The sequence below is a fragment of the Schistocerca gregaria genome, chromosome 1, assembly GCF_023897955.1.
Source record: "Schistocerca gregaria isolate iqSchGreg1 chromosome 1, iqSchGreg1.2, whole genome shotgun sequence".
Classification (NCBI taxonomy): domain Eukaryota; kingdom Metazoa; phylum Arthropoda; class Insecta; order Orthoptera; family Acrididae; genus Schistocerca; species Schistocerca gregaria.
Window position 1 is genome coordinate 292566767 of NC_064920.1, and position 12439 is coordinate 292579205.

General features: G+C 43.4%; 1 protein-coding gene across 4 annotated transcripts in view; it reads right to left on the reverse strand.

Annotated features, from left to right (window-relative positions):
• The window catches only part of LOC126341609 (uncharacterized), a 142661-nt gene that overhangs the window by 99699 nt on the left and 30523 nt on the right, over nucleotides 1-12439 (reverse strand). For all 4 annotated transcript variants that reach the window (XM_050001786.1, XM_050001788.1, XM_050001787.1 and 1 more), the window contains one exon: nucleotides 913-1065. In XM_050001786.1, coding sequence (XP_049857743.1) covers nucleotides 913-1065 — 153 coding nt within the window. The remainder of the gene's footprint in view (nucleotides 1-912; nucleotides 1066-12439) is intronic.

A 12439-nucleotide genomic window follows, 5' to 3' on the forward strand; every position in this document is an offset into this window, starting at 1 on the left:
CGAGGAAGGAAGAGATTTCAGATACTGGATAACGTGATGGACGGTACAACATACAGCAGCCTTAAGAAGATAGCAATGGATACCAGAAAATGGAGAGGAAAAGGACTTGCTAATATAGCAGAAAAGTGATGATTATGATATTCATAATCATCAAAATAAAAAAGCTGTAGTAACGTCTACATATCTATCGAAATACTTGATGCGTGTGGACAATCCTATTAGTAAGAACTTACGATCTGATATTGTGCCTTATGAATGTTACCAAAGGCTTTGCCGTATATAGGTTTTGGAAAGGTCTCTACAAAAAAATCAGTTTTGCCTCACCCTCGACACCACAGTGAAACAGTAACGAATATTGTCTTACGTGTAAATCCCATAACTATGTATCAGTTTCCTATCAGTTACTCTAAATGGTAGTTTACTATACCACAGGATGAAACTGAACTTTGCGGACAAAGATTCAGAGGTTAATGAGAGACCTGATACGAGGAATCATTTCTGTTTAGTGTGAAATTAAAGACTAACTCGTTCGTTTGTTATTGCATTTATCTCTGTCTCTTTACTAAATTGATGACACTTTCATACCGTTGAAAGTTAGTGTCATGTAAAGAAAATCTCTCCACAGAGTAATGGTAAACACATTAAATAAACCTTCTCCCCCCCCCCCCCCTCTCACTTTCGCCGCCCCTTTAAACTCTGAAAACAATAACAATATCTTTTTTTTTTGGAAACTTACAAAACAAAGAGTAATGCAACGTTGTTACTGCACAATAGTGAACTTAACATAGCAACACAGAACTATTTCTATACAGCTGTTCAAAATGTTGAAACAGATAACTGAACTAGCATTCACCTTGCTTCTTTCGAATATTACAACCATGAATATTGAGCCAACAGGTACCTTAAAATTACCTGTTGTCAAGTCGGTCTTCTCTGATGGTTGGCCGCTTGTACGAGAGAGCGGCGAAGAGTTCATCGAATTTTCATTAGATTTCACAGCGTCGACAATCTGCGTCAGGATTCCTTCCATCTCTTGCAAAACTTGGCATAATTCTTCCGACAAATCTGTGGGACCAAACATTTTATTAGCTGCTGTACGAAATGTACTTCCCATTCTCGTGGAATTTACGTTTCCTACGCTGGTTTAGTGTTACATTCACTTGTTTGACCTAATACTGAGTAGGAAAACAATCAGACGAAAAGATTAGCTGACTGTAACGGATATTGAGGCTGCTGGTACAAAAATAACATTAACATTAACACAGTAATCAGTGCTAAAATGAATACGGCACTCGAGGGATGAGAAACTTGAATAACGCTTTAGACGAGAAAAATTTACCGAGTGAAACGAAGCAATGAAATTGTAACATGGAAAAGGACAAGATATGAGGTGACAGTTGACGGTGAAGAATAACGTCATTCTTCGAATGAGGCTAACAGAAATCATTTACAGTGCTTTACCTATTTTTTCATTTTTGATATGTATATTATTACAGTCTTGCAGCAAGTTATACTTTTCACGTTACCACACACATTTTACATATTATTACCTGTTTCCTGTGGCCAGCAAATAAGGTTGCCAGGTCCAAAAATAAAAATGGCGACTCGGCATTATAAGTACCAGAACTTTTGGCCCAAAAATCTGACTGCCTATTTTAAATAGACATAAAGTCAATTCGGAATTTTCAGTGGCTCATTAACAATCAGTTACAGACAGTTTATTGTGTGATCAGTCTTACGTGTTCCCCCTCCAAAAAATAATTAAATAAATAAAATAACAAATATTCTACGCTGTGCCGGTTCCAAGCCCGGAGCCTCCTCATACAAGAGGTGAGGAAAGAGGAGAGGAGGAGTAACAACCACGCTAAAAAACCAAGGTACACCTGACCGGGGTGATAGTACCTTGTAAGGGCTCCTTGCTAGGACTACAGCGAAGACCTCAACGGCAGTGGAGGCGGAGGGAATAGCTCTCGGTACGACGGAACTTGCGGAAGAGGCAACCAAAGAAAAAAATCCACCTGGCAGTCTGTCTTGAAACAAGCGGCTAAGTGGTCAGTGTCTGTCCACTAATGGTGCGGCTGAAAATCGTTCCTCGGAGCTAACAACCTCGAGAAGAATCCTTAGGGAACTTGTTCCTCTAACCCAACAAACAATCAACAATCGATACGCACCTTGTAAGAGATTTTACCCAGGGAGTAACCAATCTCCAATTTCTAAGGAAATTAAAAGTAGGCAGTCGGATTCTAGGGGCCTAGGACAATGTGCGAAGGGTCAGTTGGAGCATCCTGAAACCTGCCTTAAGCAAGCAACAAATAAAATTAAACACAAAAATATAAACTTTTTGGCAACTTTCAATGTAAACTCACTTTTAAAAACAGGAAAACTTAAAACGTTAATAAACCTTGTAAAACAGAACAATATAGTGATAACAGCACTCCAAGAAACAAGGTACACTGATGAACATTCATTTGATTCAGAGGGATTCAGAATCTTCAAAGGGAAGGCGGAAAAAATACATTAGACTCAGTAGCAGAATTTAAGTCTATCAATGACCGACTTTCAACATTAATCTTCAAATCAGTAAACCAACTGTATACCATTGTAAATACACATGCACCAACAAATGAGAAAAACATAACACAAAAAGAAGAAACAGATTTTTTTTTGGCAGGAACTGTCAAACACCTTAGATCAGATTTCATCCAAAAAGGGACAATAATATAACTGGGAGACTTTAATGCTCAAATCAGCAAAGAACGTCACACCGATCCATATTAGCCAAATTCACTGCATTTAAAAGAACCAATGCAAATGGAGAAAGACTTATTAGTTTATGAAGATAACATAACATAGTCCTAAAATCTACATTTTTCAAAAAACTCCCTACGAAACAAACTACATGGGTATACCCGAATCCAGTCTGTGAGGGAAAACAACTTGACCATTCTGCTATAAGCAGACAGTCTACATCAGAGCTACTCAGTGTAAAAGTTGCTAAGAGTGCATCGTTAAATTCAAAATTAGGCCAGACACTCAGAAATTAACTAAGGAAGATAATCTCAGGACACTTTTGGAAAAGAGAACGCTAAAACTTGGGAACAACTTCAAAGAGACATGGTACAGACAGCCAACAAATGGAAACATGCCTAGTGGAATGATGAGTGTGACGAAATAATCATAACAAGAAACAAGTTTGAAACATATGGAATGCAAATAAAAATGATAAAACTAGGAACTCCCTAAAGAAGCCTGGAAGCTAGCATCAAAAGGCCTTAAAAAGATCAAAGTACAATACATGAAAGAACAACTAGCATCAATAGACTCTAACTTCAAACAGAACAATGCTAGGAACTTTTACAATTTTTCAGGGACCCACAAAATGCAGAAACTGCATATAAAAGCACAGAGAACTGTAGAATACTTGCCAAATACTTTGAAGAACTATAGATCTGTGATCCACAGAACTAAAAATTTAATTTCGGTATTGTAAACCCAAAACCAACGGACTCATAGCCGCCAAACACAGAAGAAATAAAATGAATCATAATAGACCTTAAAAATAATAAAGCACCTGGAGAGGATAATATAGTTGCTGAATTGTGGAAGTACTCTAGTGACAACATGATACAATGTCTATCAGAAATCCTCAAAGGAATCTGGACAACACACAGATTACCACCAGAATGGACATCTGCACTAATACATTCACTACATGAAAAAAGGGAAGAAATCAGACCCTAGCAATTATAGCGGAATCTCCCTCTTACCAGTGACCTATAAGATCTTGTCTAAGGCGCTTTTAAAAAGAGTAGAAGAAATACTTGACAAACAACTAGGAGAGTATCAGTCTGGATTTAGGAAAGGGAGGTCATGTGCAGAACCAATATTAAACTTAAATAAGATAATAGAAATGAGGAAAATAAGGAACTTAAAATATGTAATTACTTTTGTGTAATTACTTTAGTTAAAAAAGCCTATGATTCACTTGACAGAAATACACTGCTTGATATCTTAAAAGAATTGGGGCTAGATACGAAAATAACTGAAATAATTAAAGCAATTTCGACAAATACAAAATAGAAAGTAAAATTTAGGGGAGAGCTCTCAAAATCGTTTGAAATAAAGTCAGGCGTCCGACAGGCAGATGGTCTGTCACCTCTGCTTTTCAATTGTGTGTTAGAGAAGGTAGTTCGAGAATGGAGGAAGGCCATCAATACTAAAGGGAGTCAACTAGGAAGAAATCAAAACAAGATCACTGTTGATTGTTTAGCCTTCGCAAATGACATGGCATTGATTTCGGATTCGCTAGATAATGCCCAAGAACAAATAAGACAAGTGCAAAAACAAGCAGCCAAAGTAGGGCTACAAATATCCTTCGAAAAAACAAAGTTCATGACAAACATCTGTGATACCGCTCAAAATATTGCAGTTAAAAACAATACAATACACAAAACAGATTCCTTTAAATACCTAGGAGAGTGGCTTATATACAATTCAAAAGAAAAGATAGCTATAGAAACTAGAGTGCGTTTCATATGACCAAGAACGTTTATAACAAAAAAACCTTTCCTGGAAAACGAAATTAAGACACTACCAAACAGATGCCAGACCTGAAGCTCTTTATGCGGCTGAAACACTTGAACTAACAAAAAATGGAGATATTGAGAAACTAGAGAAGGTCGAAAGAAGAATTTTAAGAAAAATACTGGGAGGTAAAAGAAACGATAATGCTGAATATAGGTTGACACCAAACAGAGAACTATACTTGAAAACTGAAAAACTAACTGATGTAATGAGGAAGAGAAGACTACAGTTTTTTGGACATATATTCAGAATGGGTAACAACAGACTAACGAAGCAGATATTCACATTACTCAATAGCTACAAATCCAAGCCCGCATGGTTCATAGAGACTAAAAAGGACATGAATAACGCTGGAATTACAATAGACACAATAGAAAACAGAACACATTTCAGAAAGGCATTTCAAAAGACAGGTTTTCAGGAGAGAAAGAAAACAACTGAACATGGACTCAAGAAGAAAGGGAGCAACCTTGTAAAAGGATGAAGGAAATTCGGAAACTACGGAAATCTAATACAATGAAGAGTAGCCAAAGTTGATTCATCGTACCCTCCAAATGGGTATTCGAAAGAAGAAGAAGAAAATAAAAAATAAGTCTTATAATTTGCCTGTTATGGTAGCAACTAAGTATTCATTCTTCTTTATTGCTGTCTCCTTGCCATGATAATCCTGTTTCAAAATAAACTTAAAGTCCTTCATTAAAAAGATAAACAGTTGTTTATTTTTCTTGGATAGAATACGAAAAGAAATTCAAGAACTCTTAATTACGTATTTAAATTAGACTTACAATGAAATAACGTCTTTGTAATTGTGTCGATTTGATATTTATTATGTTCATTTGTCCACTGATCGTCTGTCAAAGAGGACACCGTTCCGACGTTGGCATTATGACCTGGAATTGCAAAACAATATTCTGAAAAATTCAATAATTCCGAAAAGCTCCTCGTTATGATTTTGCATGTATCAGCACGTGTCGGAGAGACGGGCGAGTTTGGCGGGTTGGGGGGTCCACTGGGGGCCGAACCGCACAATAACCCTGGGCTCGGTGTGGGGCGGCGGTGGGGTGGGTGGACTGCTGTGGCCTTTTGTGGGGTTGTGAACCACTGAGGGCCACGGCGGGACGAAGCCTCTCCGTCGTTTCTAGGTCTCCGGTTTAACACACAATACACACCTGTAATACCGACAATAAATTAATACGATGATTCAGTGCCTGTGTTGTTCAGATGTAAGATGCAATGTACTTTTGGACATGTATTCATGACCGAAGGAACAGACACTGTCGCGACTACAACCGTTATGAAATTGTACGAACAACAATCAGCTGCATAATGGAATGACGAAGAAAATTTGTGGCGGACTAGGACTCGAACCCCAATTTTCCGCTTATAGCGAGCGGTTATCCTATAATTTTTTCTTTCAGTTTTTTTGCGCCACAGGAACCTTCCTGGCGCCCATAGGGAAGGGTGGGGAAAGAGTGGGCAGGGCTCGCCACCCGAGACCAGGTCACAGTGTCCCGTTCCCTGTACCAGGAACCATGGAAAGGGTAGGGAACGTGGAGTAGATGCACATAGCACGTCAATGTGACAAGTTTATTTTATTTTATGTTTTTTTAGGTTATTTTTATATTTTTATACCATTGAGCGTAGCAGGAAACCGACATCACGAGGACGAGAGAGTGGCAATTCTTCATACTCGGTGGGACTACTGACACAAAGTTTTTTGGAGAAGAACATTCTCATGACTAGAGACTAACCGGTACTAACTGTGGAAAAGGCGTGAATCAACTCTTCGTTACAGTAACAACGCATCCCCGAGGAGGCTCAAGAAAGACACTATAAAGAAAATTAGAAAAAAAAACTGTCTGTGTTTGATATTGCTGACAACTTTAAAATGTCAATCATTAAGGAAGTGCCAAAAATCAAGGACATTTTTTCACCGTCAGCAAACAGGTAGTGTACTGCGTATCCGCAAATCCACTTTACCAGGTTCGTCTTCGTTTGTGGTAAGTATCCCGAGTCCAAAAAGAGGAGCAGGTGAGGAGGTATCTGATGAAGAGTCGTACAGGTAATTAAGGTCAGCATCTGTCGCACCAAGAACCAGACACCTATTGCTGATGAGCATACCAGATGATGCTCATCCGCGCCTAACACATCACAGGCAACACACAACGGGTGTCTGCAAGGTGAATCCCGTGAAAGCGTAACCGGCATACATGCTTCCCATTGACCAATAAGTACCGTGCATACCGGACGCGAGTAACAAGATAAGGAGCACACACCCATCGCAAGACGGTACGCCAATCGACGGGGCGGATGCTTCCCCTCAGCCACCTGTTCTGCTAAAGAAAGCCATATATCTCCTTTGTGGACATCAAGCGCATTGGCAATATCGAAATATGGACATAGCTCATTTAGAGAAAAAAATGTGGACGCAAAATAAGGGCAGCAGGACGTCGAAAGCTGGTAGGGGCTGAGAGAGAGGGTGGATCAAGGACATCTTGCAATAGGCTGCTAAGGGACGTGGGACAATGGCGCCGCAGTGCCATTTGAAAGCTAACGAAACGGGTTGTCGCTCTGTCAGGGACATGGTACAGGCCTAAACCGCCTCTGCACCGTGGGAGGATGAGGATCTCGAACAGCAAGCAATGGAAAACATACGAACCCAATGACTCTAGCATGCAGAGGGCCATTCACGGCAGAATGGGGAGCGTCTGTGCCACGTGGGGGATACGTGACCCCAAAGAAAAACATTTTATATCCATTGTAGAAGATCGAGGGCTCGTAAACGATTATCTAGGAGCCCAGCTCGTAATTAGGATTGTATGCACCGGCAGCTGAGGGCAATCATATGCTGCAGATCACTTGCGAAATAGAATCCTAAGTATTGGATGGTAGCAGCTACACGCAATGGAGGAGGAAGCCCAGCACCTACAGCCGTAGCGCTCGATTTGCGGACGCTAAGGCAGCTACCAGAAGCTTCGCTGTAGGTGGTAGCCCATGCCAACGACTTCCTGACCACAGCACCGCTACGAAGAACGAGGATGAGATCGCCACATAAGCAGAGCAGCTGAATACATGGCCGCCGAGAGACGTTCCAAACAGGTATTGACGGAGTCCGCAGAACAACAGTTCCGTGGCGAAATCATATAACAGTGCGGAGAGTGGACTGCGAACTGAACGACAGATCAAGATGGGAGGAGTGAGCCGGCCACTGTAGAGTACACAGAACGTCGTTCCTCGAAGGAGATGCATTACGACATTGATGGTAGCATCAGAGTATTCTATATTGTGGAGTACCCCTTCCTAGTAGTCATGATCGAACGCCCGGCTGAAGTCAAGAGTGCCCAAAAGTACAGGAACACTACGAGCGTGAGCGAGATTGATTATATGTCGATAGCGACAGAGGACAGTGACGATGTTATTGGCACCTTGTACCGAGCGTGCGTTTAAGCTGTGCAGCCAACAACCAGGTAAAGATCTTCAGGTCGCTGTTGAGCAACGTCAAGGAGGCGATATTCGCACATCCTTGATGTACTTGGAGACTTGTGGATGCAAATGAGGGAACTATATGGAATGTGCATGATAGGCGACATAAGGTCCCGACAAATTTCCGTCCTCACTGGCGCCAGTAGAGGACGAAATGTCCGTTAAAACTCTTCAGGGAGGCCGTCAGGGCGGGATAAATTGTTCGTAGTACTCGCCCAGATATTATCATTGACTTTGTACTTCGCGACGTTGGCAAATAGATATATTGCTGCATCCCCAGGAACCGATCCAAACGAGAGCCGGAAGACTGCTGCAATGTTGGCAGGGCGATGACGCTGTGCAGAGAGTAGCATAACATAACGTGCATGGAGGGCAGACCCTATTCTGTATTTGGTATCTAAGCGCCACCCATAATCAGTCATAAGAACATTAATCAAAGTTCTCCGATAGTGGCGCCATTCCACTATCACATGATACATGGACGGATGCTCCTGATTTAACATATCGTGTGTGTGAACCCTGACCATAGCTCCTTCAAAGTGACGTCGGCAGAGGACAGTGAGCTGTGCCTTGGCATGATAGAACACCACGCGGTGCTCTGCCGAATAAGGCATTATAGTATATTTCCGGAGAATGTTGAAGTAGAAATTCTGGATTCGTCAACACTACGCCGTGACCTGCCTTCTATAACCAATCGAGGCTCTGTGGAGGAAAGGTTTTGCGCAGAGGACCTATCGTGACAGGGCAGACTGACAAGCATCGCAGCGTCGACGATAAGCTGTCCACGCATTCTCGATGAGCTGCTGTCAGTCAGGTGACGTAAGATGGATCGTGTTCAGTTCCCATGCTCTGTGGCCGCGCGACAACCTTTCACGGCAGAGATTGATGGCACAAAAATATATATTATGGTAAAGAACGCAACAGGCCAGACTCCAGCAGCCTGCACGCAACTTCGCGGAACATATAAACGCGATCGAGGTGACTGGAAGAAAGGCTAGTGAAATGCATAAATCCCAAACGATCACTATGAATGTGCTCTCAAGAGTCCACATGGTTGAGGTGCTGGCAATTGCCACTAGTACCGCGCGCAGAGTGTGTCTTGGCAGTTAGTCTTAGGGCGCATGGGTAGAGTTGAAGTATCCACCATAATTAAGACTTCCTGCTGACTCAGGTAGAAAGGTGTGACCTCTTCAGAGGAGAAAGTTAAACTTCTGCCTCGGCGACCCGAAACATATGGTGCATAGATGTTGATGATGGGTGAGAGCCATACCTCAGGCATCTGCGAGATAACCAACTGCATCAGCAAGGATACTGTCACGTAAGAGGATCGTCACTCCACTACCTATAATGGAAGCGTGGGAGAAGTATGCCATGAAGCCATGGGGAGCACAAAAGACTACAACATGCGCCTCCTGAAGGAGGGCAACAGCTATGTCCGCAGCATACAGTATTTCATAGAGTACTACCGATCAATGGCGCACGCAAATGGTATTGACATTGACTGTGGCTGTGCCATAAGTTTGAAAAGCTGCCATCACCAGGAGAGCGAGCGATGCCAACATGGAGGAAACACTGGGAGCTCTCCATTAAACCCCTTGGGAGGACACATCACTGTGACAGGGACGGTGCAAACCCCACTATTGGAGGTCCATCGCTCTATACACCCCCAGAATGGCCATCCCCAGTATCGGCGTCGTCCACCCATGAGACAAACTTCTCACCGGAGTGGCTCAGTGGAACACCATCGGGGTGAACCCACAGTGTAGCATCATATACAGATACGGGATAACTGCATCAGACGCAGGAGGGGGAAGGTCGGTATCCTTAGATGGATGCTGACCGGAAACAGGGGAGGAGAGACGTCGTGTCGTTGGTACCAGGCCGTTGGAGGACAGCGCATCGTCGGTGGGAAGGTCGTCATTCTGTGCAGGCATCCGATTGGAAGCTGTCATCAGTAGGGGTACGGCGTTTTTTCGTCCCTTTCCTCGGTGACTGTTGCTTCCTAACATGTTGTTCTGTGTCGGATGGCGGACGGCGGCCTGCAGTGTAGGAGAGACAGGCAAAACGCCCATCGCTTCATCGAGAGCAGAAAACGCTGATGCCGACTGATTCAGAGTGGGCGCAACAGGTAGCCCCACCGCGGACGGGTCCTATAGAGGTAAAACAGTGGGCGCCGGAGGGAGAGTGACTTCTCAGATTGGCGTCTGAACCAGTCTACGTCGGAGACATTCAGAATGAAAATGACAACCAGAACAAGTGCGCAGCTGGCCATCGTTCGTGACTTCAGCCCAGCAGCCGCCAATAACGTAGTAAGAAGGCAAGTGTTTTCTCAGTTCAGTTTTTATCTAACGGACACCATTGAGGATACGGTACGTTTTGAAGGTCTTCCCCGTTTCAGCAACGTGACTGACGAAGTTGCCGTAAACTTTAAAGGCGGTCACCACAATGTCCGACAGGACCTCAACGTTCGAATGCCAAAACCAGAGTGATCAAATGTTTAAATGTGTGTGAAATCTTATGGGACTTAACTGCTAATGTCATCAGTCCCTAACCTAACACACTACTTAACCAGCCAGCCGGAGTGGCCGAGCGGTTCTAGGAGCTACAGACAGGAACCGCGTGACCGCTACGGTCGCAGGTTCGAATCCTGCCTCGGGCTTGGATGTGTGTGGTGTTCTTAGGTTAGTTAGGTTTAAGTAGTTCTAAGTTCTAAGGGACTGATGACTTCAGAAGTTGAGTCCCATAGTCCTCAGAGCCATTTTTGAACTACTTAGCCTAAATTATCCTAAGGAGAAACACACACACCCATGCCGGAGGGAGGACTCGAACCTCCGCCGAGACCAGCGAGATCTACCATGACAACTCTTATATGGCCGTCAGAGTACCGAAACTTGATACTGGTATCATGGCGCCACACAACGTTGGCACACAGCTCTTCATTCACCACTTTTATGTACACTGGGGTAATAAGGATAGAAAAATGAATTCCGAGAACATCTTGCTGCAGGAGACGCATTTCGTCCCGTATAAACCGTTCTACTTCATACGCTTTCGGCCGTTCACGATCCAAATGAATTGTTCATTTAATCGTGGCTTGGCGATAGGGAAACGCAATGACTGTCGACGATTTCGGATTCAAAGACAAGCAGCTAAGCAGAAGTAAACAAACGCACGCTCGCAAGTAGCACAACAGGGGTGACGCACACAAGGCATGTTCGTCTTACCTCTGTCGCAGACGGCCCATTAGGCTGTCCGAGCGCTACAAACTGGCACACCTAGACTTGCATTTTAATTGAAAGTCGCATGCGCAGTGTTGGCCCATAAATACGATATTGCAGTGCTTGTGTTGTTCAGAGAGAGGGGGAGGCGATTAGTGTCCCGTCGGCAACAAGGTTGTTAGAGACAGAGCACAAACTCGCATCAGGGAGGGATGAGAAATGAAATGGCCCGTGGCCTTTCAAAGGAGCCATCCCAGCATTTGCCTGAAGCGATTTAGGGAAATCACGGAAAACCTAAATCAGGATGGTCGGACGCGGGTTTGAACGGTCGTCCTCCCAAAAGAGAGTACAGTGTGCTAACCATTGCGCCACCTCGCTCGGTATGTTGTTCAGAAGAACGATGCATGTTCCTTTGGACATGTGTAAGTAATGGCATTGAAAAGGAAGACGACACAGCAACGGTCGAAATACCAAACGTCGTTTTCCAAAACTGCTTCAAGAAGGATATTACAGTGTGGTACCCCATTTACATTGTCGCACGAACGACAAAACAGCTGATATTGAAACAAGTGACCATAGAAAAGCACAGATTATAACCGATTTCAAGAATCATTGTCCAACATACGCACAAAATTATAGGCCTAGATCTGTGCCATCGATGAGTTGTAGAATTTTTAAACATGTTTTTTGTTCGCGTATTACGAGTATAACATTTCTGGAGACCGAAAGCCGGCCTCGGTGGTCTCGCGGTTCTAGGCACGCAGTCCGGAACCGTGTGACTGCTACGGTCGCAGGTTCGAATCCTGCCTCGGGCATCGATGTGTGTGATGTCCTTAGGTTAGTTAGGTTTAAGTAGTTCTAAGTTCTAGGGGACTGATAACCACAGCAGTTGAGCCCAATAGTGCTCAGAGCCTTTTTTTTTTTTTTTTTTTTTTTTTGAGACCGAAAATCTCCTCAGTAAGAATCAACGTAAACAACGATCTATGAAACTCATCTCCCTGTGTTCGTCAAAGAGAGCCAGAAAGCGGTATATATCGGTGCCCAGGTAGATGTCGTGTTCCTTAACTTTCGTAAGCCATTCAGTACAGTTTCGCACTGCTGCCTGTTGAACAATATACTAGCGTACGGAATATCAGACCAGCCACGTGATTGGA